A 26,523-nucleotide genomic window follows, 5' to 3' on the forward strand; every position below is an offset into this window, starting at 1 on the left:
TTGAGTTAGAATATTCTGCCCTCTGCTTCCTGTGCCATGTGTCCAAAACCCATGGAACAACACTGAACAGAGACTGTCCCATGGCCAGGAACACTTCATAAAATGCTGCAGGAACTATCCGACCTGCAGTAAGCTGATGATCTTCATGCCAAGCTTCATCCTCCCAGATGCCAAAGCACTTTGCACTCTCATTTTCTCTGGAGGTCAAGTACCTCTCATATTAAACCACTTAGAATAGAACAGAGGAATCAGAGTTTAGGAGAGGAGGAGATTATGTGACTCTAAAGAGGAGATCAAACAGCTGTGAGTTTGTACTCACATCCTCCTCGAGTTTGTCCTCCTGCCACTAATCATCTATCCTGCAACCAGCAAGTCAGCGGGCAGATTTCGCTGGCAGATGGACTGGGTCCTGTACACATGGTGAGCTGGAATTTTCCACTGTACATATTATTTTAGCAAAATGCAAGTGATCAAGAATTTACCATAATGTCTATTTACTACACATGCTAAAGGTCTGACCTCCTATACCAGCCAGAGGTCTGCACTTGAACCTGCAAATCTACAAGATTCTGATCTCAAGTATCAAAGTATCACAAGACGAATAAATTTATTACAGCCCAGTATTTAAACCACTTTCACCTTTTCACATCAGCTAGCTTAGAGCTACCCCACAGCTGATGAAATTGTAGATCAAATTTTTAATTGGGAAAATACTGTTCTAAATTTCCAAAAACTACAAAGCATCTAAAGCTATTTTAGATTTTAAACACGAAACTGATTTTCAGTTCTTGGATTCTAATCAAAGACCAAGGAAACTATAAGCTATAAGATTATTACTTCAGAAGTTTATGAGTTTATTGAAGTAATGAGATATTATAATGTTAAGTGCGAAGTCTGTATGACAAAGACTGCCAAGAGAATGGCAAAGGAATAATTTTCTAGACGATTCAGTCTTTTCAAGATAAAGCCTAGAGACTCTGGTATAATCAACATTTTAGAAGGCAAAATGATTTTCAGGATTTGATTCCATTTAATTATGGTAAGGATTCTTTAGCATGTCTTGCTTCAAACTCCAAAGCATGCAGCATGGATTATTTTTCTGTTTCAAGGTGATACAGTCTGAAGTTGCAGTAACGACATATATAGACTTGTGGGCATTTGTCCACTCTGCAGTTAGTGATGGTGTAGGATCTGGGAGCCATAGCTTTCTATTCTACTCTGACCCATTAGGAAGAGACCAAGACACTGCCAGACTTAGAAAGGGATTAACTGAGTTTTAAAGCACATTTTATAAGTGGTGGTCTGTAAGTAGGCATTTTTACTTCTATAGGCAGACAATGAGATTGACGGATGTTTCACAGGTCTAGAACTGCCAGTTAGACTGTTGGGAAGAAAAAAATTAAGAATGCTGGTGGACAGGAAGAAGATCACAAAAGCAAACACATTTTATTTGGGGATTTACTTCAATATAGAAAAATTATGAAAAAAAATACTCTTTTGGCTTCATCTCCTGGCCTGCTCTCCTTATGCAGTGAAAGCCCTTTGTCAGCATATCTATTAGGTCAACTTTCACATGCACTTGTGTAGCTTCTACAAACCAAGTGGAAACACACAAAAATGCTCTTTGAGAAGATCTAAATGCTATTTTTAGTGAACTCTGATTGTGCTTAGCTTACTGGGTTCTAATGTGGGTGATATTTTTTTATTAAAAGTCAAAACAGACTTCAAAAATGACTCTAGGCATGCAAAATTAAACCTCATAATGTAGTTGCAGTTTCAATATCTATTTTTAAATTATTCAGATCAGCTAGCCTTAGCTATATAATCCAAGTTGCCTTGGATTCCTCTTGTAGTCAATGAAAAGAGGCAGAAATATCGAGAAACAATTCACTATTTCCCTACTTGCCTATTTTATGATAAAATGAATTAGCAGGTATCCATCTCTTAGTGCTTGCAGAACAATATCTAACTTTAGAGGGCTAAGCTAAGGTAAGATGAATCTTGTTTTCACTCTGGGCCCATTAACTCATGCCTGGCACAAGAAGCATCCATGAGACATGGGGATTTTTCCCTCTCCATACAAAATTGCAGCTCTGTCTGCCGGGGAGTACCAGGTTTGTGTGAATTTATCACCTAGAGTCATTTCTCCTCACAGAGCTTGAAGAGAAGAAACCTGGCTCAGGTCGTGGGGAAACATAAGCTTTCTTTCATGCTGAGGTATGTCTTACCTGCTCCTGGGCACAATCACTTCAAAGCCTTCCTAGCAGTGAATGTTGTGGTATGCATCTCACAACACCAGCCTGCACGTTAAAAATAGAATTTAACCCCAAGGGGGCCTGAATACTGTTGCAACATATTTCAGCAGCTTCTATAGTGGGCTTCTGTAATACAGCTATAAAAACTGCAACACTTAAACAAACATTAAAAAATTTTTACATGAAATGGGCAATTAATTTGATTTTCTAAACAGTTTGATCTAGTGGGAGGTTAATAAGGGGTGGAAATTGTTTGTTCAGGTCTCATTTATTGCTCCAAATTGTGCCTCTAAATAAAAGACATTATAAGCCAAACTGAATTAAAAAATACAGATGTTTTGCTGATCATTTAACAGCGTTTAATTTCCCAACCTCTTTTTCATTTAGAAAAAAAAAAGTTAGAAAAAATCATGAGAAGCCCTATTTGAAATGCAGGTGACTTGTCACTGGATTTGACCCCAATTTTCACTCAGATGTGAGACAGTGACCTACACCAGTAAGTTTTCATAGGGAAAGCTATACCGTTATTGACATTCATTAAATCACTTGCCAGTATGGTACCAAGCAGAGTCACAGTCTAGGTCATGTGTGGGCTATACACCTGTTTCATCATGCATTATTTAAAAAAAAATAAAGTCACAGCTAAGGTGACGATACTATTAACTTGGTATAAAAAGCAATTAAAATCTTCAAACAGTGAACTTTCAAATAGTGCAGCAACACTTAAATGTCATATTTCTGTTGGAAATGTATTTTTAATGATAACATTTCTTTGTAATGTAAATCAGCCGCCTCTCAATTATAACATGTTAATCAAGTTATGTCTCAATTGCTGCCTACCCATCAATGCCTACAAGTCCATCACATGTCATTCTGTAAAAGCATACTAATTACTTGATTATATTTCAGCCAAGTTTTGCAAATCCAACTATTTTCTTCAAGACAGCATATTACGTGCAGATTTGTCTGTGGCGGTGGAGAGGAGAGCAGAAGGCACATTTGCACCCTGTAACTTCAGCCTAATTGAAATCCTTCAAAGTACCTTAACATGCAGGACTTGATTGTAGAAATTGGAAAAAAGGAAACATGGGTACTCACACACTGCTTCCTAGCATTTTGTGCACAAGTGTCCAAGAGGGGTAAGGAAAAACACAAGGTTAAAAGGAATAAATACTTCAGACTGATTCAATGTGCATACCTCAAATGCAGAGCAGGACTTGATTGGGTAGAGGTAAAGCTTGGTGACAGTGGTGGGCTTTCCACCTTTTCTACATGTTGGCACTGCAGTCTCAGAAACAGCTGCCCTTATGCTTTCTGGCTCAGCCTCCCGTGGCTGCCGGCTGCCAGTTGTCTTTGTCACAGATAGATTATTCCTGAGTTCTCTGTCTGAGATTTGCAGTATTGGAGACAATTTATCTGCATTGTTAAAGGAAGGATGGTCATCTGGAACAGAATCTGTCGTCAGCTTTGTAACAGACTGGAAAGGAACCTCAGTGTCCGATTTTGAGAGCCTGGTGCCTATGATGAAATTCAAAAAGGTCTGTGCATCTTCAAAAGAAGACATGTAGCCAAAGGATATTCTCACAGAACCAGTAGGATGTCCATCAACTAGGTCTATGTCATCTCCACAGACATGGCCAGCCTAGTTTGAAACAGGAAGAAAATGAGAGAGCTGTTATGACACTGCCTTATTTCCCTCTAATTTTACCTAGTTATTATTTAGTCTCTTAATTATAACCTGAACATCTGTTGTTAAAATATACAAGGTTAATTCATGAATACAAAGAGAAAACAAAGAAAAAAACCCCTCCCAACTACCTTATGATTTACTCAATCTAAGAAGATAATGTTAAATCGCTTGTCCTAGTCTAGTTTCAGGGAAGAAATGCTCCTCAAAACCTATTAAGAATCACAAAAAGGTTGCATCTCTCAAGACTGCCTGTTAGCTAGGGCGACCTTCTGGTACATTCCAGTCTCACCTGCATAGTTCACTGGGATTTCAACTTGGATATTATGCTTAGATAAGTGAATAAACCATGAGATGGTCAATTTTTCTGGGGAAGTTTCCTTGATATTCACTATCAGAACAGTTCCATTTTATACCATTGGTGGCTTATTCATGGCTTGTGTCAAATAGTCCAAACAGCAGAGAACTGATCTGGGATATTAGCAAAGCAAAGACTTGAATCTAGAGCTCAAACATCCAAAGTTACTTCCCTTGTCATTGGGATATGCAGTGAATCTGTCTTGCTGATCCAGCCAAGACATTACTTGCAGAATGGAGGGAACTAGCCTTTCCCCTATCACTTCCCCCTTTGAAGAACACAAGTTTCCACTTGTGACCTCCATGTAGATACCACTCAATTAGATACATTTTTCATACAACACTCGATGGAAAATTCTCCCTTAAGAGCAGAAGTCTCTCATTCAGTAAGTGGGCCAGTGAGTGCTACCACTTATCATCAGTGAGGTAAGCTAGAGTCCCCCTTTTCTCATTCATCTAGCATTAGCTCACCAATAGACATAAGATTTAGTCCTAACTCAGCATCTTATTCCTCTAAGTGCAGCAGCTGTTGGGTTATTTTCCTCAGAATTTAATTTATTTACGCATTTCTGTTACATTAAAAATGAAAGTGTGAATAGTTTATTTACATGAGGGTATTTTTAAGCCAGAAATGTCACAGTACAATGAACACATGCCACTTATTCAAGGAGAAATAAAAAACCTACATCTATGACAAAGCATGCAATACCGTAGTAAATATTTTAATGCAGTGTGATGTAGTTTTTATTCTTGACAACAGAGCAGAAGCAACATTTGCAAAGTTAGGTTGTCTCTGTTAATATACCCATCTCCAACCCTTCTGCCAAGTATTGCTTGATTGACTGAGGAGAGGCTCCTGCTGTGCAAATAAGTAGATGAGCTCCTATGTAACATCCTAAGAAAACTAACCACAGTTCTCCAGGGACCCTTGAGGGCATAAAGTCCTCCCCCACAGGCATTATATACATGGAAATCTGGATCAGGGAAAGAAGAATACAGTCAGCACTCTGGGAAAAGATGAAACTAAAGTATGTGTGCAAATAATGTGATAAAAGATGCCTTCCTCTACACAGTAATATTGTTAGTAACTCATCCTGATCCTTCTCAAAGACCTGTTGGGAATGGAATGTCCCAAAATAATGACTGCATGACTGTACCACCTCACCACACAGCTTTTGGCAGATTAAGTGTCTCTTTATAAATCTGACTTTGGCCTATCCCCATTTAAATCATACAAACTTAAAAGAGTCATTTGGCATTTTGCACTTCAGCAGAAGGGTATAGCCTTTTTTAGATTCTCAGTGGAGAAGGCTTCTATGGCAAATCAAAGCACCATTTTGCCAAGGAAGGTATTAAGGAGCTCCACCCTTTAAGAACTTGTGCTATCAGTCCTGCATGTAAATGTGTTTGCAAAAGCTGTCTAAATGTCTGTGAAGTTATAAGGGAGCTATAATATCAGTACAACCATTAGACTTTTTTTTACCTTTTGAAGAACACCATTAATTAAATTTTTGATTGTTCTGAATTAATTTACTGTAATTTCAAACTCTGTCAAATATGCAGACATGAAGCTTCCCCCAGTTCACTGTAATGCTTCCTGCTATACATCTTCTAATGACAGTTTATGGAAAATATTAATAATCTTTAAAGCAATTTTACATTCATGTTATAACAATCTAACACACCAGTAATCTATGTAGATATCATCTAAATTTACTTTGCTCTCTGAGATTCACTGTGTATTCCCATTTATTGTTTCTCATTCAATTTGCATATGTATTTTAAACTGTAACACCCAACAGCAAATGGTCTATAATACTTGAACGTTATTAAGTACAATTAAGGATACTTAAAGAACAACATGAAATGAATTGTCCAGGGACTTCTATTCTGCAGGAAGTCTGGGTTCCATGTCATTCCAAATCAGAACAAGAAGGCACAATTTCCTATTTTCCAATGAAATAAAAGCAAGCAACACATACTGCTTTAGGTCCATCAAATGATTTTGTTTCAACATCTCATTTCAATCAATTGAATTCCAGTTAATTAAGTTCTTTAACAAGGTAAGTGAGTTGAAAGGTCAGAGAAAGCAAATCAAATTTACCTTCAGTCTTAAAGTCACAGAGACTCAAAACCACAGCACTTGGGCTCGAGTCCCTTCACCAGCCTTGTTGCTCTTCTCTGGACCTGCTCCAGCACTTCAATATAGTTCCTGAACTGAGGGGCCCAGAACTGCACACAGTACTCAAGGTGTGGCCTCACCAGTACCAAGTACAGGGGCAGAATCACCTCCCTGGTCCTGCTGACCACGCTTGCATGATACACTTACTTTAGCTTTCAACTACTTTTTTTTTGATGCAGAGAGATATTTTTTGCTCCCCTTTAAACCTCCTACCTTTATGAAATTCAGAAATGTTGGCCAGAAGATATCTCCTGGGTCACTGAATCTAAGTATTTTCCACGGCAATATATCTTATCATGTAATCACATTCGGAAACTAACCTGCAGGTTCCTTTGGATGTCCTCATTGCTTATATCCAAATGCATCTGGCAGGCTCCCGTGTTACAGAAGCAACCCGTGCGGACGTGTATGTTGTGGAGACTGGCCATCTTGTCCACCTTCCCCATTCCCCCATCAGAAGATATAGGAGAAGAATGAAAACCAGACATTTTAAAGTTTAGGTCAACAAGGTACAAATCGATGGAGGTAAATTATCTCTTTAAATTATTAAGAACTTATTGTAGCTTTTACCACTCCCATACACAATTCACATTTAGAATTTTAGACCTTGATGTTTCAGCTACAAGAAAACAGTGATAGAAGCATTGACAGACTACGCATAGACTACACATCACGTCACACACACACACAAAGAGGTTCAGGTCCTGATCCTGTAAATGTCAGTACATCTGCTTAATTTTAAACCTGTGAATAGGTTTATTCACATCAGCAGTGCTAATTGCAGGCCTGCAGCCAGGTGTCACTTGGTGTCTTGACAGAACCACCACCTACAACTGCCTCTGCTGAGACTGAAGAGAAGACTGGGGCAACTTTGCAGTTAGCTAAAGTAAACCTTGTTCTCCAAGGATCTGAAACTGCAAGTCCTCATCACAGAAACTGACAATATCTGTGGGATTTTGGCACACAAGTGCTGGAAGGATCAGCCCCTCAGTAAGCAGTAACATCTGACAGGACAAGGAGCGAACTGGAAAGCTTCCTTGAGTCTTGCACATACAACCACCCAGTCTACCGAGTCCCTAGTGTATTTTTCACTCATGCTGTGCTGTTTGGTGTTACACCATTTTTTTATCATCCACTAAAAAGTGAATGGGCAGAAATACAGTACTTGATGACAAACTGGCATGAACAAATAATGTGAAGGAATGAAAATTATGTGCAAGAGAACAGAAACACATGCCCATATGTGCCTCAGAAGGAGACGCATATATGCAAGGGCTGGGAGGACAGCACTGCAGAGAAGAAATATGAATTGTCAGGGTTTCATAGCACAGCTTAGAAATAAGAGAAGCACACCACAGGGATCCTCTTAGCACAGCTAAGAAACCATGGAAGCTCACTGCAGGGACCTGGAAATGCTTCATATTGATTTCAAAAAGCAACAACAGCAGCTGGTAAGTTTAGCTGAGCTACCACCAGTTATTTCCAACAAATGATGAACATTCCCGGTCAGCACTGCGAAGAAGGACAGTCAAATGCATGAAATCTGGCACATCATACCTCTACCACAGACTTCCAGAATAACCTTGCACAAGGGGCATTAACACCTCTGTGCTTTTGCTCTTTTTCTAGAGAATGGAGAGCTGAGAGCTCTGAGAATAACGATGCTGCGGACTGAGGGGACCCAGCTGTACCAGTGATAGAATCCTCCTTGCAAGAAGCTCAGTTTCAGCTGTGTGCAGAGTGACAGCTCAGCCTAAAGATGCAGGAATGGAAGTTTCAACCATCTAATACTAACCACTTCTCTAACTGTGAGCTCATGCTTTATCTGTCTCATGCATCAATGTAAACATTCAACCCAGCTTTTCTAGCCATCTTAATCTCTATTGGCTTTTATTATTTTAAACATAAATTCCCTCTGTACAGGATAACAGCCCAATATATATAGCAAATACTTTCTGGTATAATCCAGTCCATCTTCTGTCTCAACATCATCAAACTTTTGATGTCAGTCTATCTTCTGACATCTCTGAATTTAACTGTGTGAGATACCAAGCACCTTTAAGTACACTATCTCAGCAGCTGGAAAAACTATACCTTCTGTTAGAACTCTGGGCTGAAATAATTCAGCCTAAGTAGTATTTAGCTCTGCTAAAAGCAGTTCAAACAGACTTCTTATTTTTAACCTTTTTTTTTTTCATGTGTGGGGTACAAGGTCCTCTGCACAAAAATGTGCTGTATACTACATCACTATAGCACACAAGTTCTTGAGTTCACACTTAAATATGTACCGCACCACCCTTTCAGTTCAAAATGGTTCAGCTCTCCAACAGATATACAATCAAAGTAACTCTATATATGCAGACTTGGAAAGCAGAGAACAGAATCGGTCCCATCATCCCTACTCATGATTAATGCTTTGGAGAATATCCTGTGTTCAAAGCATGCTTCTCAAATTGAAGTTATAGTAAAAGGCATCTGTTGAGAAAGACTGTTGTGGTGTCACTAGCTTTGTTTTGTCAGAAGACTTCAATCTGGGAACAGTGACATTTTCTTGACGTCTTTTTTCATTTAGAAGAGAGAAGTTTGTCATCCTGCCATAACATGGTTTGTCATGGTGCTAGTGACTCGTGGGTGGATCTATCGTTCTGTTAATGATGACAAGCGAGGCAAAAATGACAGATACTGCACCACTGAAATCATACCGTGTTTGGTCTTATTTACTCACTATACAAAAAGCTTTAAAATATATATTCTTTTTATTATTACTACTTTTTGAAGAAACATTGCTGGGGCAGCCTTGCTTATCAAAGTGTATGCAGTGTCATGATATTTTCATGGCACAACTTCAAGGGATTGCAAACAAGAATTTATTAAAAATCTTCTAAATTTTGTCAAATAAATTATTCCTGCTCTTTAATGAACAATAATTTCATTCTATCCATGCAACCCAATACCCTTCTACAATAATACTTCAATTGTGACATTTATTAACCTGTAGAGTAGATGAGGATTATTGATACATAAAGTCATATGATCATTAGAGGAATATGGGAAATGTGATTCAGGATAACAAAGATGAGATTTGCATAGCTTTAGTATTAACTGAACTTCACTGTCACTGATGTCATAATGTGCACAGGTCTTGGGAATGTGATGTACAGCTTTCATTGGAAACAATGACATCAGATAGAGAACCAGTAAAGGCAGCACTGCAAAAATATCTGTCCCTTGAATGAATGCTTGGCTTTCCCTTGGACATATGCTTTGATTTCTTCTTGTTTAGTTTCACCCTAGAAATGTGCTACTTGGGGAGTTAATTTAATCTGTCTCTGCAGTGCTACCACATAGCAAAACAAACAGAACATAAAACATCTGTTACAGTTATTTGAATGAAGAAAGGCTTACTTAAATAAAGCACATCTTTAAAATTGCCATAAGGAGCAATAATGGATATTGAGCTCAGGGTTATGAAATACAGAACATTGCTTGCAGCTCTGTCTGTAACAGCAGCAGCTGACTTCTGGGAGCCAGGAATAAGTTCATCAATGAAGGCACAGAAGCATGAATGGTACTAATGGTAAGTACACAGCTTAAAGTACTCGCAATGTCAGTTTTGGCGATTCCCTAGGTCTGATACTTGGAACTATTGTGCCTTGGTCTTTTAGAGCTTAAAGACTACAGTTTAACTGCAAAACACAGGCAGAATCTTGCAACATTTGTACTGATTTCAGTGAGGACACGGCAATTAAGCCATTACGATATCTTAGAGTCCCTTCCGACCCCCAGAGCCCCTTGGCATTCATTACTTTTTCTGAAGCTTGTTACTGTCAGCCAGTCCTGGTAGGTTGCTTTACACCCCAACACTTCTGATGTCGTATCATCTTGATTTTTGACAGGCAAAAGGTGCTTTTCACACTTTCAAGCCATGGACTTCAATTTTAATAAAGATACATGAATGAAGTTCACATAAACCAATTTTTTAAAACAAGTTTGTTTTTCATTCTCAGATAATTTCTATTTTAAGCACAGCTGCCTTCCTCAGGGAGCTTTCCTTTAGTGTTGCCAGATTGATCAAATGCTCACATTAAGGTTTTTTTTCATAGTGCTGTATCTGATAAATACAATTTTTTCTCTACTATAAAAATATTGAAGTGGAGAGCTTTCTCCCCTTCTCATTTTAATGCATTACCCTACAGTAGTCCCCTCTTGGATATCTGGTATTTCAGTTGACACAGCAACTGGACAGCTCTGAAAAGAAATGAGATTCTGTTGTGCTCTGCTTTTCTATTCCCTGTTGCACAGCTGCACCAGTGATTTCTCTGCCTTTGCTAAATGACTGACTTCTGCTATCCATTCACTTCAGGGCCTCCAGGGCAGTCAGCTGAAAAGTGCAAGGTTTTCTCTGGCTTCAGGTTCCATTGAAATTAGTTTGAAAATGATGCTTGCTGTAGGTAGATATATACTAGATGAGAGTAAAGATTTACAAATAGCATATAATTTTGCATTATTCCTAATAAACTAAGTCTAAGATTTTCACTAAGAGTGATGATTCTTTAGGAACCCCTGCTTAAGTCATTCCCATAGGATACAATTCTGTAGCTCTAATTCAAGCAAGTACTTCTTATTTGTGTAAGTTATTTTACTGAGTATCACAAGAATTATTCACAAGAATAAAGGAACATTTTATAATAGATCATGAAGTGTCCTGAAAAAACCAAAATCATATAAGTCAATACTGACAGTTACTGTCCTTCAGGAACTGGGATTGGGACTTCTCATTCTACTTTCTACAGTGTCCAAATTTCAGAGCAGTTTGTTTGTCTGATGGATTTGCTCATTACAAGAATTTCACTGCACACCACTGATGGCTGGTTATAAAACAGGCTTCATGACGCTGTTTTCCACATCCACTGGTAAATTAATTCACTGATTCATGGCATGGAATTGGAGAGAAAGTAAGCTAGCTCTTTCTGTCATCCAGAATTTGACTGTGAAATGCTGTTGCTGATGCAAATGCATACTTAATCTTGCTTAATACAATTTAATAAGAAGTAGGTCAGAAGAAAAAAAAATCAGCACTTGTTTCCAAATCATTTAGTAGGAGGAAAAAAAGCATTTTAGCTGAGTTACAGTATCATTAAACTGTTTTAACTGCATGGTTTCCTGCAACAGTCATGTTTTCCCATCTCATGGAAATAATTTCTATGTGGGCAGGTTCCCCCAGTATTGATGAATCTGATCCTCTCCTCCTTTTTGCATCTCTAGTTGTTGACAATGGTTTAAATTAAATGAAGACTGGATGTATATCTTTCTTCAGTCTACATCCAGACATCATTCACTGACCAAAATCCCTTTGGTAGAAGGCAGTGAAGTATCAGACAGAGACTGAAATTTACTGAAATTGTCAAACTCCATGTGCTGATAGTGTAAATGCTGGCTTATCAGGAACTTTACAGTTGATGTCATAATTCTCTCTGCTAGTTTGAAAGACAGTCAAATAGTAGGTAAGTTTGCATGGGAGTGAAGCAGGCCAGAAACATCATAATAATTCAGAATTTGTGGGTTGCCACTCTGCAGAAATTCTCACTTAGAAGGTGTTACATACTGCAGGTCCTCCATGCTTAAAGGAGTAACAATTTTACATTTCTGAGAACCAGAAGCTAGAAGCTTTTTTGCGGATGGAGTAGCTATAAGTAAGAAAAGAAACACAGTCTTGTTAATGGATGACCTCACATATTTGCAACTGCTTTTTTCTTCCCTGCAGTACATGCAGTGGATTAGGGCATGGACTTATTTGGAACATATGTGAACTTCATGAGCACAAGCTCCAGCTACTTGAAACTGAACAGGCTGGTGAATAGACTAAAAACCTTGGTTTCCTTTCTTTGATCTGGTATCTCAATGGCCATAGGTCTCTTGAATCAATGGCATTTTCTCTTTGCTTCTCCCACTCCCCGACTCAAAAACATTGTCAAAAATATTGACAACAAAAATCTGGTTTGCTAAGGTGACACGAGGGAAAGGATGGATTCCAGGAAGAAAAGCAAAGTAAAGGAACCCAAGCCCTCTGTGGCCTGCTAACTCTGACTTCAACAGAGCATCCCCTTGTGAGACAGGAAAAGATCTGTATCTCTGCATCCCATTGAGCATCCCCAGCTATTTTGTAGGCTAAAGGCTTTCAGCCAGACTACTGCGAGTCAGAGATGTGGAAGGCAGATGAAAACCACACAGAAGACTAAGCTATAATTCATATCAAGAGGGATAAAGGGGAATGTAGGAGACTAATACAAGTGGAAACAAAGCCTAGGAATAAAAATGTGCAGTGCATAATACTGAAAGTCTAGTAACATAAGTTTACTTCATGTCCCAATCAAAATCTTCTCCACCTTTTCCTCTTTCTTTTAAATTTGTTAAGTCCTCTTCTGTCTGTATTCATCCCTTGAAAATGGGGATAATGGATCACAGTGAGGTTGTGGGATTAAAATTCCATGATGGCCTGTGTTAAAATATTACTTTAATTACAGCTATACAGGGTCTTATAGAGTATAGGGGAGGGACAGGGCGGGGCAGGAAGATGCAAGCAAGGTAATTGAAAAGGTGGGGCCAGGCTCTCTTTGTCTTCAAAGGATTCAGATGGTGGACTGAAACTAGACACTGCATGCATTCAAAGGCAGCTGATCTGCTTTAACCAAGATCAAGGAAAAGGGAATCCACTGGAAGCTGTCAAAAGTGCAGTCCATGGTTCTTTTCACATTTCTCCTGCGTGATGAGGTCCATAGTTTAGAGCCACAGTTTAGCCCTGTTACTAAACAGAAAATATTTAGCCTCTCTCATTCATCTCAGGTTCTTTCATCTGAACAACTATGAGCATCTTTCTTTTATCTCCTTTCGTTTCCTTAGCAACATGCAAGGACACTCCAGAAAAGCAGTGTCAGGCAACACCTTCAGTCTAGGCTTTCATGAAGCTTTCTAATCTTGATCAGCTCTGATGAGCAGTTTAATAGTAGGCAATTTCAAGCATACTAACTAACATGTGTCTTTGTCCCCCTGCAATGAGAAAGCAACTCGGCCTATACTCTGTCACTACCACCTCAGCAAGAAGAGAGCTTTGTTACCTACTAACTAGGTTTGCATTTATCACATTGAGAGTCTGAAGTAGAGCACCTCCTTATCTTCAGTCAGTGATCTCTTACCTAGATGAATGAAATTGCCTGCTGTATTGTGAGCTCCTTGTTGTAAGGGCTGTCTTTGAGTGCCCAGTGCCACGTAACCAAAGCAAAGATCCAGACTGTAATAATTTCTTGCCAGTTTGAAGCAATAAGATGCCATTTATTGACAAGCCAGTGTGATTTGCTGAATTGCTGCTATCTCCCTGCCTCAAGACATCCACAGCACAACGGAAACTATTTGGAACCAAGGAAATCAGTGGATGTTCAACAGGAATCTTCATAACAATCTTTTTGTCCTTATAATCCTGTTTGCATTCTGTTGTGCTGGTCCATCTGCCATTCCTGGCTTCCTGAAATCAATGGCTAAATCCATAGCTGAAATCAATAGTGAGTAATCACCTCAGCAATTTTTAGGTAGCTATTGGGAAGACAGCCAAAAATCCCATTAAGCAAGTTAGAGAACACTTTTCTTTCCCTGAGTCATCAAAATTAATATAATGAGTGGCTATGCTCCTAAAAGCATTAGTGTAACTAGCTCAGAGTCATATGACCATCACTGCAAAGACATTCTTAGCTGGAATTAGCAAATGCTGGATTTCTATTTTCTGTGGCCCAGATGAAAAAATGCTGCCCTTGCCATTTGAAAAACTGAATGATTGTTTTACACTGCAGTAAAAAAAATATGTGGAAACAGCATAAAAGGATGAAATTTGAGGAACAACAAGACCTCTTGCTTAATAATGTTCTATGAAGATTTATTTCACATAGATTAAATGAAGTAGAAAGTATCCCTCCTCATTGCTTAACACCAACCCACTTTCTCCTGTGGGAGAAAAAACTCACATGCTATGAATTTCCAAAGTACTGACAGGTACTACCAGGCTCTGGTCAGTAGTCTGATCCAATTGACCTGGTAGCAAATTCCTTTGCATGTGAAATGCAACGTTTTTCGACCCCATTCGTGTAATTTACATGTTGTTGTTGCTGTAATTCTGTCCCTATGTACCAGGTGTACAATGCACTGGAGCTACTCTACCAGTGAAACCAAGGGTATTGTCCAAGACACAAACAGCAATTATTTCAAGGAATCTACCCACTTCAGGTATTGCACGGTCCCTTTCATCGTGTAGCAATAAGCAGCGATATGAATATGTATTGAACCAGCTGCATCTATACACAAATGTATCTGCCACTTGATATCTGAAGATTTGCCAGTATTTAACATATTTTCTCTCCACTCCTGTGAGGTTAGAATAAGTGGGGAAGACAGACATTGAATCCTTCAAGGTGACACTGAAAGACTGCAGTAGGAGGGCCTTTCACCTGGCCATTGCCACGTCCTGGCTATGGATCTAGGTCCAGCTAAACAGCATATTATGACATAGCAAAGGAAAAGGAAAGAGAACATTGTGAAACTAAAGCAAAGAAAGTGTGCTTGCAGTATTAAAGTGCTTCCAGAAATGGCTATCACCATGTTACTTACCTTGAGCAACTACTTTTATCCTGCCTCACAGCACTTTGCCCTGTGTTACTTTTGTTTGCAGACCTATCCAAATACAAACAGATTGAATAACTTCTACCTGTATATATTGCTCAACACTTCCCTGGTCACACCTCTCCCACACAACACTGTTTCAGGCTGCTTGTCCAAATTTCCTCTGCCTTGGATGTCTGCTTTCTTCCCACAGTGACTCTTTCTTTGCCCAGTCCATGTAATAATAGACTTCAGCTGCACTGTGAGAAATTTAGGTTAATTACTAGGAAATATTTTGTAGTAGTGAATATAGTTAAATTCCAGAACAAACTGCCTCTAGAGGCTGCAGAAAGGCTCAAGTAAAGACGACCCTGCAATCCTAAGATCTATTTTTCCCCCTCCACATCTTCTCAAGCCACAGGGATGAATTTGGCTTGGCCGCTAAGCTGCTTACAAGACAATTCACTAACATGGGATTTATTGGATGCAGAAGGATAAACACGGTTAAAAAGAAAGCAAAATTTCTTTTGTTTATTGGGCAACTCTCATTCTGTTTTTGCCCTCTTCTTATACTCCTAGCATATACTGCTAGCAGAAAGAGGTTACCCAGGTAAAGAAGGTGTCACAGCCAGATTCCGTGTGGTTGGATGTAAGTTATTTGGGGCCACACACTCTGGTGGAATACCCTGGTCTTCACTTCAGAATGTTGGAAATGAAAAGCAGGAAAGGAAAACACCTGGGTCATTGAGTCGATCATTACACATATTCAGAGGAGGTTGAGATCAAGGAAGGTGGGTGAGGCAGTGGGCACATGTCATGAAAAGAGCGATTATCAAACTGTGTTAGAGATTTATGCTGGACGGACACACACTGGAAGTTATCTGCTGAGAAGTGTTGATTTTTTGATTTCTTTTTAATTGAGAAATGAATGGAAAAAGTAAGTTCAAAGTCTAGACCTCCTTTCACTCTATCTGGATTGATGAGAGTGAGCCAGGACATGCTAATGTAGGTTCCTAGACAAAACTGATTATAATCTATGTGAGCAGGGTTCTCAGTCTTGAGAGGCAAAACTCATCCGTATGCAACACTGCAACCTTCCTTAGGCAAACCAAAATGTTTACATTCTCTATCTTTGGCAGCTGATTCCTGTTATAGCAGTTTGTCTATCACACACAAGTGTGAAGTGGTAACCAAGAAGGCTGAGATTGCTAATGGACTGATGCTCATTCCCTTCCTGCCAGGATTTTTAGGAGACATGGCAAGTATATATGGATGCCAAGGGAACTTTTGCAAGTGACCAATCACAGCGAGTTACTTCTGCTTAGGTTCAGGCTCCAAGCAAAGGAGGCAGCATAAAAAAGCACAGTAGGAATGGGTGCTGGTAATCCACAGCTGAAACGTGAAATGGCCATTTTTCAAAAAACAGCTATGATGGTTTCCTCACTTTCAACAGCCTGTTACATAGAGAGGAGAAAAAAATCTTGTCTCAAAAATAGTTTGATAACGGAAGGACTACTTTTCACTTGTATCAGAAAACACTGAACTGGAAGGTGTGACTGGGTAAGAGGCCTCCAGTGCATATAATGCAATAAATGTTTCAGGTGAAATTCCATCTACCCATCTATGCCTCCTATCCTTTTTCCCTCTTCCAGCTTCCAAATTGAAGTTATAGAACAAAATGTGAACGGATTATAAAATTACTCTGCAATTATCTACTGAATGTACAAAGAACATTTCGTAAGTCTCTTCTCCCTATCAAAACTTTATAAATCATATTAGCACAAGAAGTCCCTTATAGCAGAGATGGTGATATTTTTTCACATCTACAAATAGAAGAGAATGTACAACATTTGCACTTTGACCCCATTTATAAGAAATCCACTTTTTTTTGTGTGTGTGTATGATCGTTGTTTCAAATCAGTGCTGTTCCTTACAGCTGTTCTATCTCCTCATTTGCATTCAAACCAGGCTGGAACCTCACAGAATCCTATGCAAGATTTTGCTGAAAAAAAGAAGGCAAGGATGTAAACTAAAGCAGAGTCACTGCTGTCAAGCAGTGTTCCAGAGGTTGGAAGGACTTGGGGATGTATAAACACATGACATTCATCTATGCTGAAGCCTGCAGATATTCATTGTTCATAAATGAGCTGATGATAATTCTCTGTGTGAAAAGTTGGCAGCATTAGCTCCACACCAAGCATATATGTAACACCATTTTTTGTGACATCACAAATACCCTTTAATATCTACTGCTAATTGCTTCTTTTTTCTGGTAGCCTCACAAGGAAGCAGAAGACTGACAGCTTGCTGCATTAATGACAACTCTACTGCTTCCATCCTGCAGCACTGACATAGCACAGGTTCTTCATCTCTACCCATGAACTTTCCCACCTTTCCAAATCACCAGTCTGTCATCTGTCCACCCTTCATTAGCAGCAAAAAACTAATGCTGGGGAATTATCCATTCTTATCTAGACAAGTATGTATGAAGAAGCTGTTTGGCATAAAGGCCATCTTTATGTCCTGGGCCTGTCAAGTGCTCATCATAGCTTAACCCCTGTTCATAACTAGTGTTTTCTGGTGTTGCAGTGCAAATAAACACATAACAAAATGACAGATGTGCTACTGCAGAGGACAGGCAGCTTGTGTGGAAAGAATACAGCTGTCCTCCCAAGTAATTTCAAGAACAAATTACTATCAATAGTAGTCTACCAGACTACTTTAAAGAAGGAAATATTTTCATGGGAAGTATTTGGTGCAGCTTAAAGGAGGAAATTTAATGCAGTTTTAGAGCTCAAATACAAGAGGTTTATGAAAATTTCAAAACTGTAGTAGTTTTATTCCTAGATAAAGAAATGTTTCATGAAAAATCTGAAGAAAACCCGAAGCTTCTGAGTGACTATTGATGTTCGGAGTCTGCAAGTCCCTCTTTTTTAAAAATTTTAATTACCATTTAAAGCAAAATAGCTAAACCAGTAATTAAACTGTCAGTTAAACCAATGATACATATAGTACACAAAGCAAGTTTATTTCAAGTATAATATTCTAAGACAGTGTTACCCTTCAACAATCACAAAGAAACATTTAAACAAAAAAGCAATAGCAATTCAAATAACTTCCATAATGATTTCACTCCTACCCTATCACTTCTTAACATCAAAATGTTCTACATCATATATATTGTGACAGGAGGCAGTAAGAAATGCTGCCACCCTTGAGACTGCAATCATGCTATGGTTATTAGTGTGCCTCACTTTAATGAAATGCCTTCATTTGATCTTCAGTGTTGCAATGAAGGTTTTACTCAAAGATGAACCCCACACTGTGGCTACTTCCTGTTGGTACAATTGACCCCATGCATGTAATTCAAGCATCTTTGTGTTTAGTAGCACAATCCTGTTAACTCTGGTAATTAAACTCTAATAACACTGTGAAATGGATTTTAATCATATGAGCAGGTAAGAACAGATTTCCGCCCCATTGATATACAGATGAAAGACATTTTTACCCTGTTTTCATTTTTCAGTGGCAGCATTAAATGTCATGCATTTCACTGCATGCCTTTTACATCCTAAATATCTTGGGCTTAGTTCAGAGTTTTGAATATCATGCAAATTATGTAAATCTCGAGGCTTAAATGTAAGCTTGGTATCCTCTGAAGACACTGTCACTTATGAAGTCTTTTTTGCCAGTCTCAAATGTTCTAAATAAACTGCTCCAAGCCTCGTCATAGTGTTTTCTCTGTAATCACTTAGTCATATTGTCCTTTTCAAGCTACCAAATGTTAATGTCCAGTCACACTGTGCCCTATAATAGGCAATGGGCACATAACAATTGCCTGTCAGAAAGACAAATAGAACTGGTTCGATGCCTGGTTATAAGTAATTAATTATGGATAGAATATCATCCATAAAGGAATAGGACATTCTGTCATTTCTCTTTTAATATACTAGCTGAAAGACAACCTGAATCATTAATTGGTGTCCACTAGTAGGAGGTATGTCAGATAGAAATGCCATCCAAATTTTCCTTCATTAAAAATTCCCAAGAATGTTTTCTGGGAGTCTTCTGAAAACATATTCTCCTAATTCCACTAGATTGCATTTGGAGCTTGCCCAGAGAATCCACATGAATGTGCAGACCACAGATCTGACCAAGCTAGAGGACACTATTTCATTGGCCAACCATTAACAAAGGTATTGGATTTAACTTTGATATGAACAAACCGACCTAATTTTAGACATGCATACGTGTATGAAGGTAAGATTATATTGTCAGTTTGATGAAGCCCACTGTCTGCTGTATGTATTTTCCTTGTAATCATAAAGGAGAAGCAAACATTTTTCTTGCCCATAACTGCTATGTCTATGAAGGAATTTCATTCCATGAAGAAGCCAATTATATATATATATATATTTCACATATTGCAACTTTGGAAAGAATAGTGCTGCTGCTTGTTAATTTCTAAAAGTCATTAAACTGCACATTATTTTAATTAAACAAAGTAATCTAACAGGCACCGCAGATGTCATTAGTGTGCATTTGAAAAATTATATAGTTCTTCATTCTAGATACTCACACCAGAAATTAGGAGAATCTGGTGAACAGCACAATCCAGATGATACAGATTAATAAAGAAAACTTTTATGAGCAGCCGCTGCAGCAAACAGACACAACGGAGCCATGAGACTATAAAATAATTTTTTTTTGAGGGCACAGTTGAGTTTAAAAAACTGAAACAAGGAAGAGCCAATTTTACTACAAAACTATGAAAATCAGAAGTCAAAATAAAAGTTCTGGTTTTAACCAAAGAACAGAAGCAACAACTAAGTGTTTATGGAGTGTTTTACAAAGACAGTTGTAGGTTTGTCCTGTCCTGATCAATGCCACACATATTTAAGACTGTAAAAACGGCTAATTCACTCCTAAAATGTGGAATTCTTTAAAATTAAATGTGGTGAATATTTGACATTATTTGGTAGCATAGCCTGAAAAAAAAAGTATGTGAAGAAGAGCTTTGTTAGTACTATACTTTTACCTATCCCATGTTCATCACTGTAGGAAATGCCTTAAAAGAAATTGTAAGACAGGCTACAAGGCAAATGCTTCACTTCTATTGTCCCTTGTGTATATATGGATTTCCTTTTGTATTATTATAGACGTGTTCCCCTCGTTATTTTGTTCTCCTCTCTGGCAGAGGAGTGTTGAGGAACACCTTTTGCAGCACTCCTGCTCTCTCCCTAATGGTCCAGAAATATCAGCTCCAAGAATAATGCAGCTCTGCCAATACTGCTGGCAGTAGGGAGGTAGCTGCCGAGACACGCATTATTGACAGTTATTCAGTTATTGACAGCTTTATAAAAAAATCAGGGTCATACACTTGAATGTGACTTGTGGGCTTACTCAGTCATCAGCCAATGAAAACCAGAAGAAGGAAGCAAAACTAGAGCAGTGTGTTTTTTTCTGACTTCTGCTGATGAGCAAGTGAGCTATGCTACCCTACGTGACCCACTGCCTGCATCATGTGCAGCCATACACACAATTACGGTCACACACCATTACCTCTCTACTGAAGGGAGAAAATTTAATGAAGTTTTATCTTTAAGATACTTGGTATACCTGAGGGATAAAGGCTAGAGAAAGCTGCTGAACAAGACAGCATTTAAAGATTTTTTGAGCTTGAATCTCAAAATTCTCACTTTACGCTGATAATTCAACTTTATTCCATGCTTCCTCAGGAATATTACAAGAATGCAATTGTTAGAACCAGAGGGAAATGCAACTCCTCTCTCAATGGTGACTGCAATATTTTGAGATCTGATTTCACTTGCATGTCAAAGCTCCGAGGCAGCCTTTTATCAGCTTTTCCAGGCTTGCTCCTCAATTCCCAGTTTTGAGCACTCTAGAGACTGAAGTCAACAAGAAATCAAACTGCCTAGTCTATGCATCCTGTTTAAACAGCCCACTTCCAAACTTCCTGCTTGTAGAGTATTAAATCTGTAAGACATTGCCTTTGGCTATTATGTACTTGGTATTGCACTAACACAATTTATTGGATTTCCTTTCTGCTACTTTATAAATGGTGTGTATATATGGTGCAGAGCCACGAAGAAACAAAACCAAAAAACCTCAGAAGGGACTATCATGAAGAAAATACTTCTTTTTAGGAAAAAGAACTCATTGTGAATATGCTTAAAATACAACCATAACACCGAAGGCAAGAGAAAAACATACCTGTGAAAAGCCGACCACTTCTCCATTTTCATCAAGCACATTAAAATTAATGATTGGACCCTGGACATCAGGATTGCTGAAATCTGTATCGCTGTAAATACGTACTACAGGAGCCCCATTGGCATATTTTAACTCAGACAGCACACTATAGGTGTAGTAAGCTAATGCAAAGGTATGCTGTTTTATTTTCTCCATTCCACCTACAAAAAGAAAGTGCATGCACATGTCAGATGCTTTATTTTTATGGCAATGTAAAAAAAGGATGATTTTTCAGAATGGTGTAGCTGTGGGGAAATTTGCACAAAATTGGTAGGTTTGTGTTTCTTTAAATGAATGTACAATTTGCAAATGTCTCTTCCCTCACACAGAAGTTTCAGAAGTACTATTTCACCAAGGATTTATCTATAATTAATCTACCGTAGGAAGCTAAAGTTACACTGAAATGGATTCACACGAATTACAACATTTATAGTTCCAGTCTAAGCATAAAACTAAGATGTTCTGGCAGAAATAAATTGAAAAGCAAGTTTTTCTCCAGATCTGGCTCTGGAGATCTGGGCAATGTGGCATCAATCCTACCACAGCACAAAAAGCAAACTGCTATGTCTAAGATAAAATAAAATAATAAAATTCTAAATGTAATGACAGAATAAAAATGTCATTCTTCAAGGAATTTACTTGAATAATGAAGGATTATTCTTCCAAGACTGCTCTTCTTTTCGTAGAAGCAAAAGGACATTGTGAATACTTCACTGACTACACCCATGCAACCTAGTTGCTCAGGGGAAATTTTGCAGAGAAGTTTTCACAGAACTTGGCCTGGAAAAAGCATAAAGATGAAATATGTCACCTTTCTTTTTATCTTTTGCTACACTGAGCAGTTTGGAAAAGGGAACTGCAGAGAATTCCTGACAGATGGAGACTTCTTCTACATCTCTGCTCTCTGAGAAGAGATGGTGTCTATTGTGGATGTCCTTACTGAAATGGCTTCTCATTCTTTTCTTGTGCACAGAAGATATGACATGAGATGATATACCATGGTCATGGCTTTGAGGATAAAACATAAGCTTCGAATACAAACCCAGCCATTTCAGTCAAAGGAGAATGTATGCAATCAGAGACAAAGAGGATGGCTAGGCTAAACCGCTGGCAGGAGACAAGTCACTGAGTTTGACAATAAATAACCCTAAACCCTAGCTAACCCTAATGAACTGTAACTTATAGCATGGAACAAGGAAAGTACAAGTTGCCTTCAAAGCAGAAACTGAAAATGGATGAACTTGCATCTCTATGGAAGTGAATTAGAAGATAACAAGATGATCTCAAAGTACTGTAAGGAACACAAGGAGATACCTGAAGGCTAACAACATGGTTAAACCATATCAAATCTCCACTGGAGACAGCTGGAGTTTTAGCTGAAAATCCAAAGTGTTTTCTATTATGTAGACTATGCGCTGCACTATGGTGGGCCTACATCATGTGGAAGAAAAACAATTGAAAGAATCACTTCCTCTTGAAGTAGAACAGCATTTTCTGCCTGTGTTTTTTTTCTGTAATGCTGAGTATGCTATTTGAGGTACATGAGCATTCCTGTAACTGAAAAGATGTTTGACATTTTATTTTACTTTCTTTATAAAAGCTGTGTAACTATGAATCTCATACTTTTCTGCATATCAGTTTTATATCTGAGTATTTGGAAACTTCTACAGTCTGGACAGAAATTTTGTAATCTGCTTGTTGACTTTTGTGCCCTTATTCATAAAAAGACCATGTCATTTATGAATGCATATAAAGGGAAAAAAAAAGATATCTTTCTCCTGACACACAGAAGAATTGCTGCAACATCTATTATTTCACTTTTCTTTGAGTTTCTGTATTATGTGCTATCTCCCTTAGATATACTAGGAAAGCAGACAGTAGAAGCATAGAAACAGATTAGACATAAGGTAGAAGTACATTTTTTGGTGCTTAAGATTAATAAAGAGGAATAAGATATTTAATGGATACTAACATGCAAAACACTTTCAAGGAACCATGCCAGAAACTAATCAGTACAATTTCTAGATATTAGCCACAGTAAACTTGGCAAGCATCTCTAGAACATTTTGGTCTGAAAGATGATTTGCATTTTTAGACTCTTTGAGAATAAAAGATTGCCTAGTGAGACATGTCCTAGTCATTGTTTGGTAGAATTTCAGATTCTTGAAATAGTAAAAAAGAAAACCAAAACCACACACAAACACACAAGATATTTCTGAGCATTTGCCAGAAAGTAGCTGTCTTAAGAGAAATGACTGCCTTATCATCTTCTGAGACATCTGTAATCTCCTGATTCAGAGCTTTTCCAAATTGGCAGAAATCTTTAAATGGAAGATTAAACTACTATCCTTGTGCTTGGTTGAAGAAATCTCTTCTTCAGAAATTTCAGTCACTCATTACAGCAATCATCCTGCTATCATTTCTATATTGTTTTCAGCTATTCTCCCTTAAAGTTGCTTAATCACATTTCCTTGTTCATTAGTGAGAAGCTGATGAGCCTTTTAATTATTTATTCTGACAAATCCAAATGCAATAGCTTGCAGTTGCTTTGCTGCCCTGCGATTGGAGAGAGGAAGCTGTGTTGCCAGGGTCCCGAATTTTTAAGTAGCAGAATAGATTGTGATTGGGTTTGACGTCACAGAAAACCTTGTGAAACAACTGCCAACAATCTGAAATTTGTTGTGACAGAAAAAGGGATATATCCAGAAAATAGCTGTGATTTATTTTTATTTTGTTAAACAAAATTATCTCTACTGTGTTCTGCATAAATCCAGTGCTTATCTCATCTCACTCTCCCTTCTAGGGAAAAGAATGTGAGCAAGAGAAGATAAAACCCAGAACAAATCTTTGGTCTCTAATATGATCTAACGACCTGTATTATTGCACCTAGTCCCGTATTTGGGGTGACAAAAATAAAACTCATTTCTTGATTGAGCCTGACTAAGCTAAATGAAAAGGTAATTTTTGTATATTACGGTTGACTTGACATTTATTAGCTTATTGCATTTCTGCATTTTGTCTTTTCTCTATATAGAACTCAGGTTTTATGACCAGTTCCTTAACTCTAAATACTTAAGAGACTCTTCCCTAGTGGCCACTTGGGGATAAAAGCAGTAGCACATCTTCAGCCTTTCTGAAGACATACAGTTTGGTAAAATCATCAATACATCAGCTTGAGAAGGCAATGGGAAGGAGACAAGTGCCCTGACTCCCTCTCACTTTTTGGATTCAAATCCTTATCACTGCATTGTTTCATTAAAGTCAATTGCACCTAGTTGCTCCTAAAAATTATTTTAAAATGAAGAACAATTTATGCATTCTGTAATTTGTATCAGAATGTATCCAATGTCCAAATAACACCAGACAAAGTCTATCTAGTATCATTCACTGTATCTATGTGTGTAATGTGTGTAGGAACACATTCAGCACAAAGAATGCTCGCAGTCCACAATCTGCATTCATTAATGACTTCTTCCTATGGCAGAAATGTAAGGACTTCTTTGTTAAAGAGGAAACTCCTGCATTTTTGTGAATCAACATGCCCCTTATTATTTTGCCCCCATGTGTATGTTTTGACATTACATTAAGCCAGACACAGTCATTTAAATAATTCTGCTTCCCAATAGCACCAAATTTTTCACACTATTTGTTACCACAATGAATTGCATATATTTTTGCAGTGGCAAAGTTTTTGAGCAGAAGAGTGATGAAGAAAGCTTGTACCTTTGTGTACAAACCTCCTTGCCAAACCATTCTAGCAAACGTGGAGATGCTGTTCAACCTCATATTGCTGATGAATGTTTGCACATTACAGCATCCTGATAGGCTAGCACCATCTCAGACCCATCATCCCATCTTATACCTCAGTTTAGGTATTGTTGTGGAAACTGATACTGTTCCAGTATGGAAAATTCAAAGTGCCAGTGGACTGGATAATCCACAGGTAAATTTACAATGGCAGCTCTTCCATAGGAAAGGCATGTGGATTGCATACACCAAACCACAGAGGCTGTGGGACAGTTCAGTCATCAGGAAGAGAAGGGTAGGTGATGTCACATTTACAAGAGTGGGCAAACTGTGTGCATTCAAACTGTGCAGAATTGTTTGTCATCATGCTATTGTAAATCCACTGCTTGGCTTTCCTTGTGCTAACATCTTGTATTTGCATTGCCTCTGTCTTATCTGCTTGTTATATGCAAAACAGAGTAAGACTCTATTTTTCAAATGGAATTGTATCTAATCAGAGAAGTATGAGATACACAGATGTCCAATAAGTATTCAGCAAAGAATGCTTTTGAGTTAGTATAGACCTGGTTTTGCATTACACAATTGGCAAACATGTAAAGGCATATCATCTCCTCCCTGAAAGAACCAGGATTTCAGCAGCCCAAATGTTCAAATGTTAGTTCTTCCTGAAAGAACTGTAGACAAATAGGTATGTGTCAACATATAAAAAAGATTTTGAATAAAGAGATTAAGATAAAGCAGTGACTGAAATTGAGCCTCTAGAATGAAAGCTCCGGTGCTTAAGGTTTCCAGGCTGTACTCAGAAACCTCTGTGATCTGCATTCAAATACATTTCTTATCTCTCTTATTAGGAGAAACTAAATACTGGAGATAAGGAAGAAGAGAGCCATAAATCAAATACACAGTCATTGTTCTAACTTGCTGTGAAAAAGCCACAGAAATCGAGGTTTAAATGAACAAATTTTCTGTCACTCCAGTAAATCCAAACTCATGTAAATCTTTGCAAAGAAAAAGATCAATGTGATTCACTATTCTTCAGCATCACCTAACAGATAGCAACGAGGCAGAGAAATGATGAGCTGAAGTCTCAGCAAACCAATCAGCAGGGAGTGAAACCAAGATGTAGCCACCTTCTAATAAACAAGACAGATCACCATGTGGGACCTGTGAGTCAATGTGATAATGAAGCCATGGAACCTGGAAAACCTGTCAAACATTTGGAGTCCTCCCTTCTTTTCCTCCAAAAAGCATACATTAAGATTCATTTCTGAGCTGTTTTTGGTGTTCTTTTATGCGCAGAACTGAATGTCTCTGACTGAAGTCTGTCACATACTTAGTGTTATTATCCAAAAAAAACATCTCTTGGGGATGAATTTGGT

At 38.2% G+C, this 26,523-nt stretch overlaps 1 protein-coding gene across 1 annotated transcript in view; it reads right to left on the bottom strand.

Annotated features, from left to right (window-relative positions):
- Positions 1–26,523, bottom strand: part of MOCOS (molybdenum cofactor sulfurase) — a gene marked incomplete at its 5' end in the record, with an annotated part of 77,377 nt that overhangs the window by 9,862 nt on the left and 40,992 nt on the right. Inside the window, 3 exons of the mRNA XM_009075303.1 lie at positions 3,454–3,897; positions 6,802–6,918; positions 21,359–21,558. Of these exons, the coding sequence (XP_009073551.1) occupies positions 3,454–3,897; positions 6,802–6,918; positions 21,359–21,558 (761 nt within the window). The remainder of the gene's footprint in view (positions 1–3,453; positions 3,898–6,801; positions 6,919–21,358; positions 21,559–26,523) is intronic.

The sequence above is a fragment of the Acanthisitta chloris genome, unplaced genomic scaffold (genome assembly GCF_000695815.1).
Source record: "Acanthisitta chloris isolate BGI_N310 unplaced genomic scaffold, ASM69581v1 scaffold10545, whole genome shotgun sequence".
NCBI lineage: Eukaryota > Metazoa > Chordata > Aves > Passeriformes > Acanthisittidae > Acanthisitta > Acanthisitta chloris.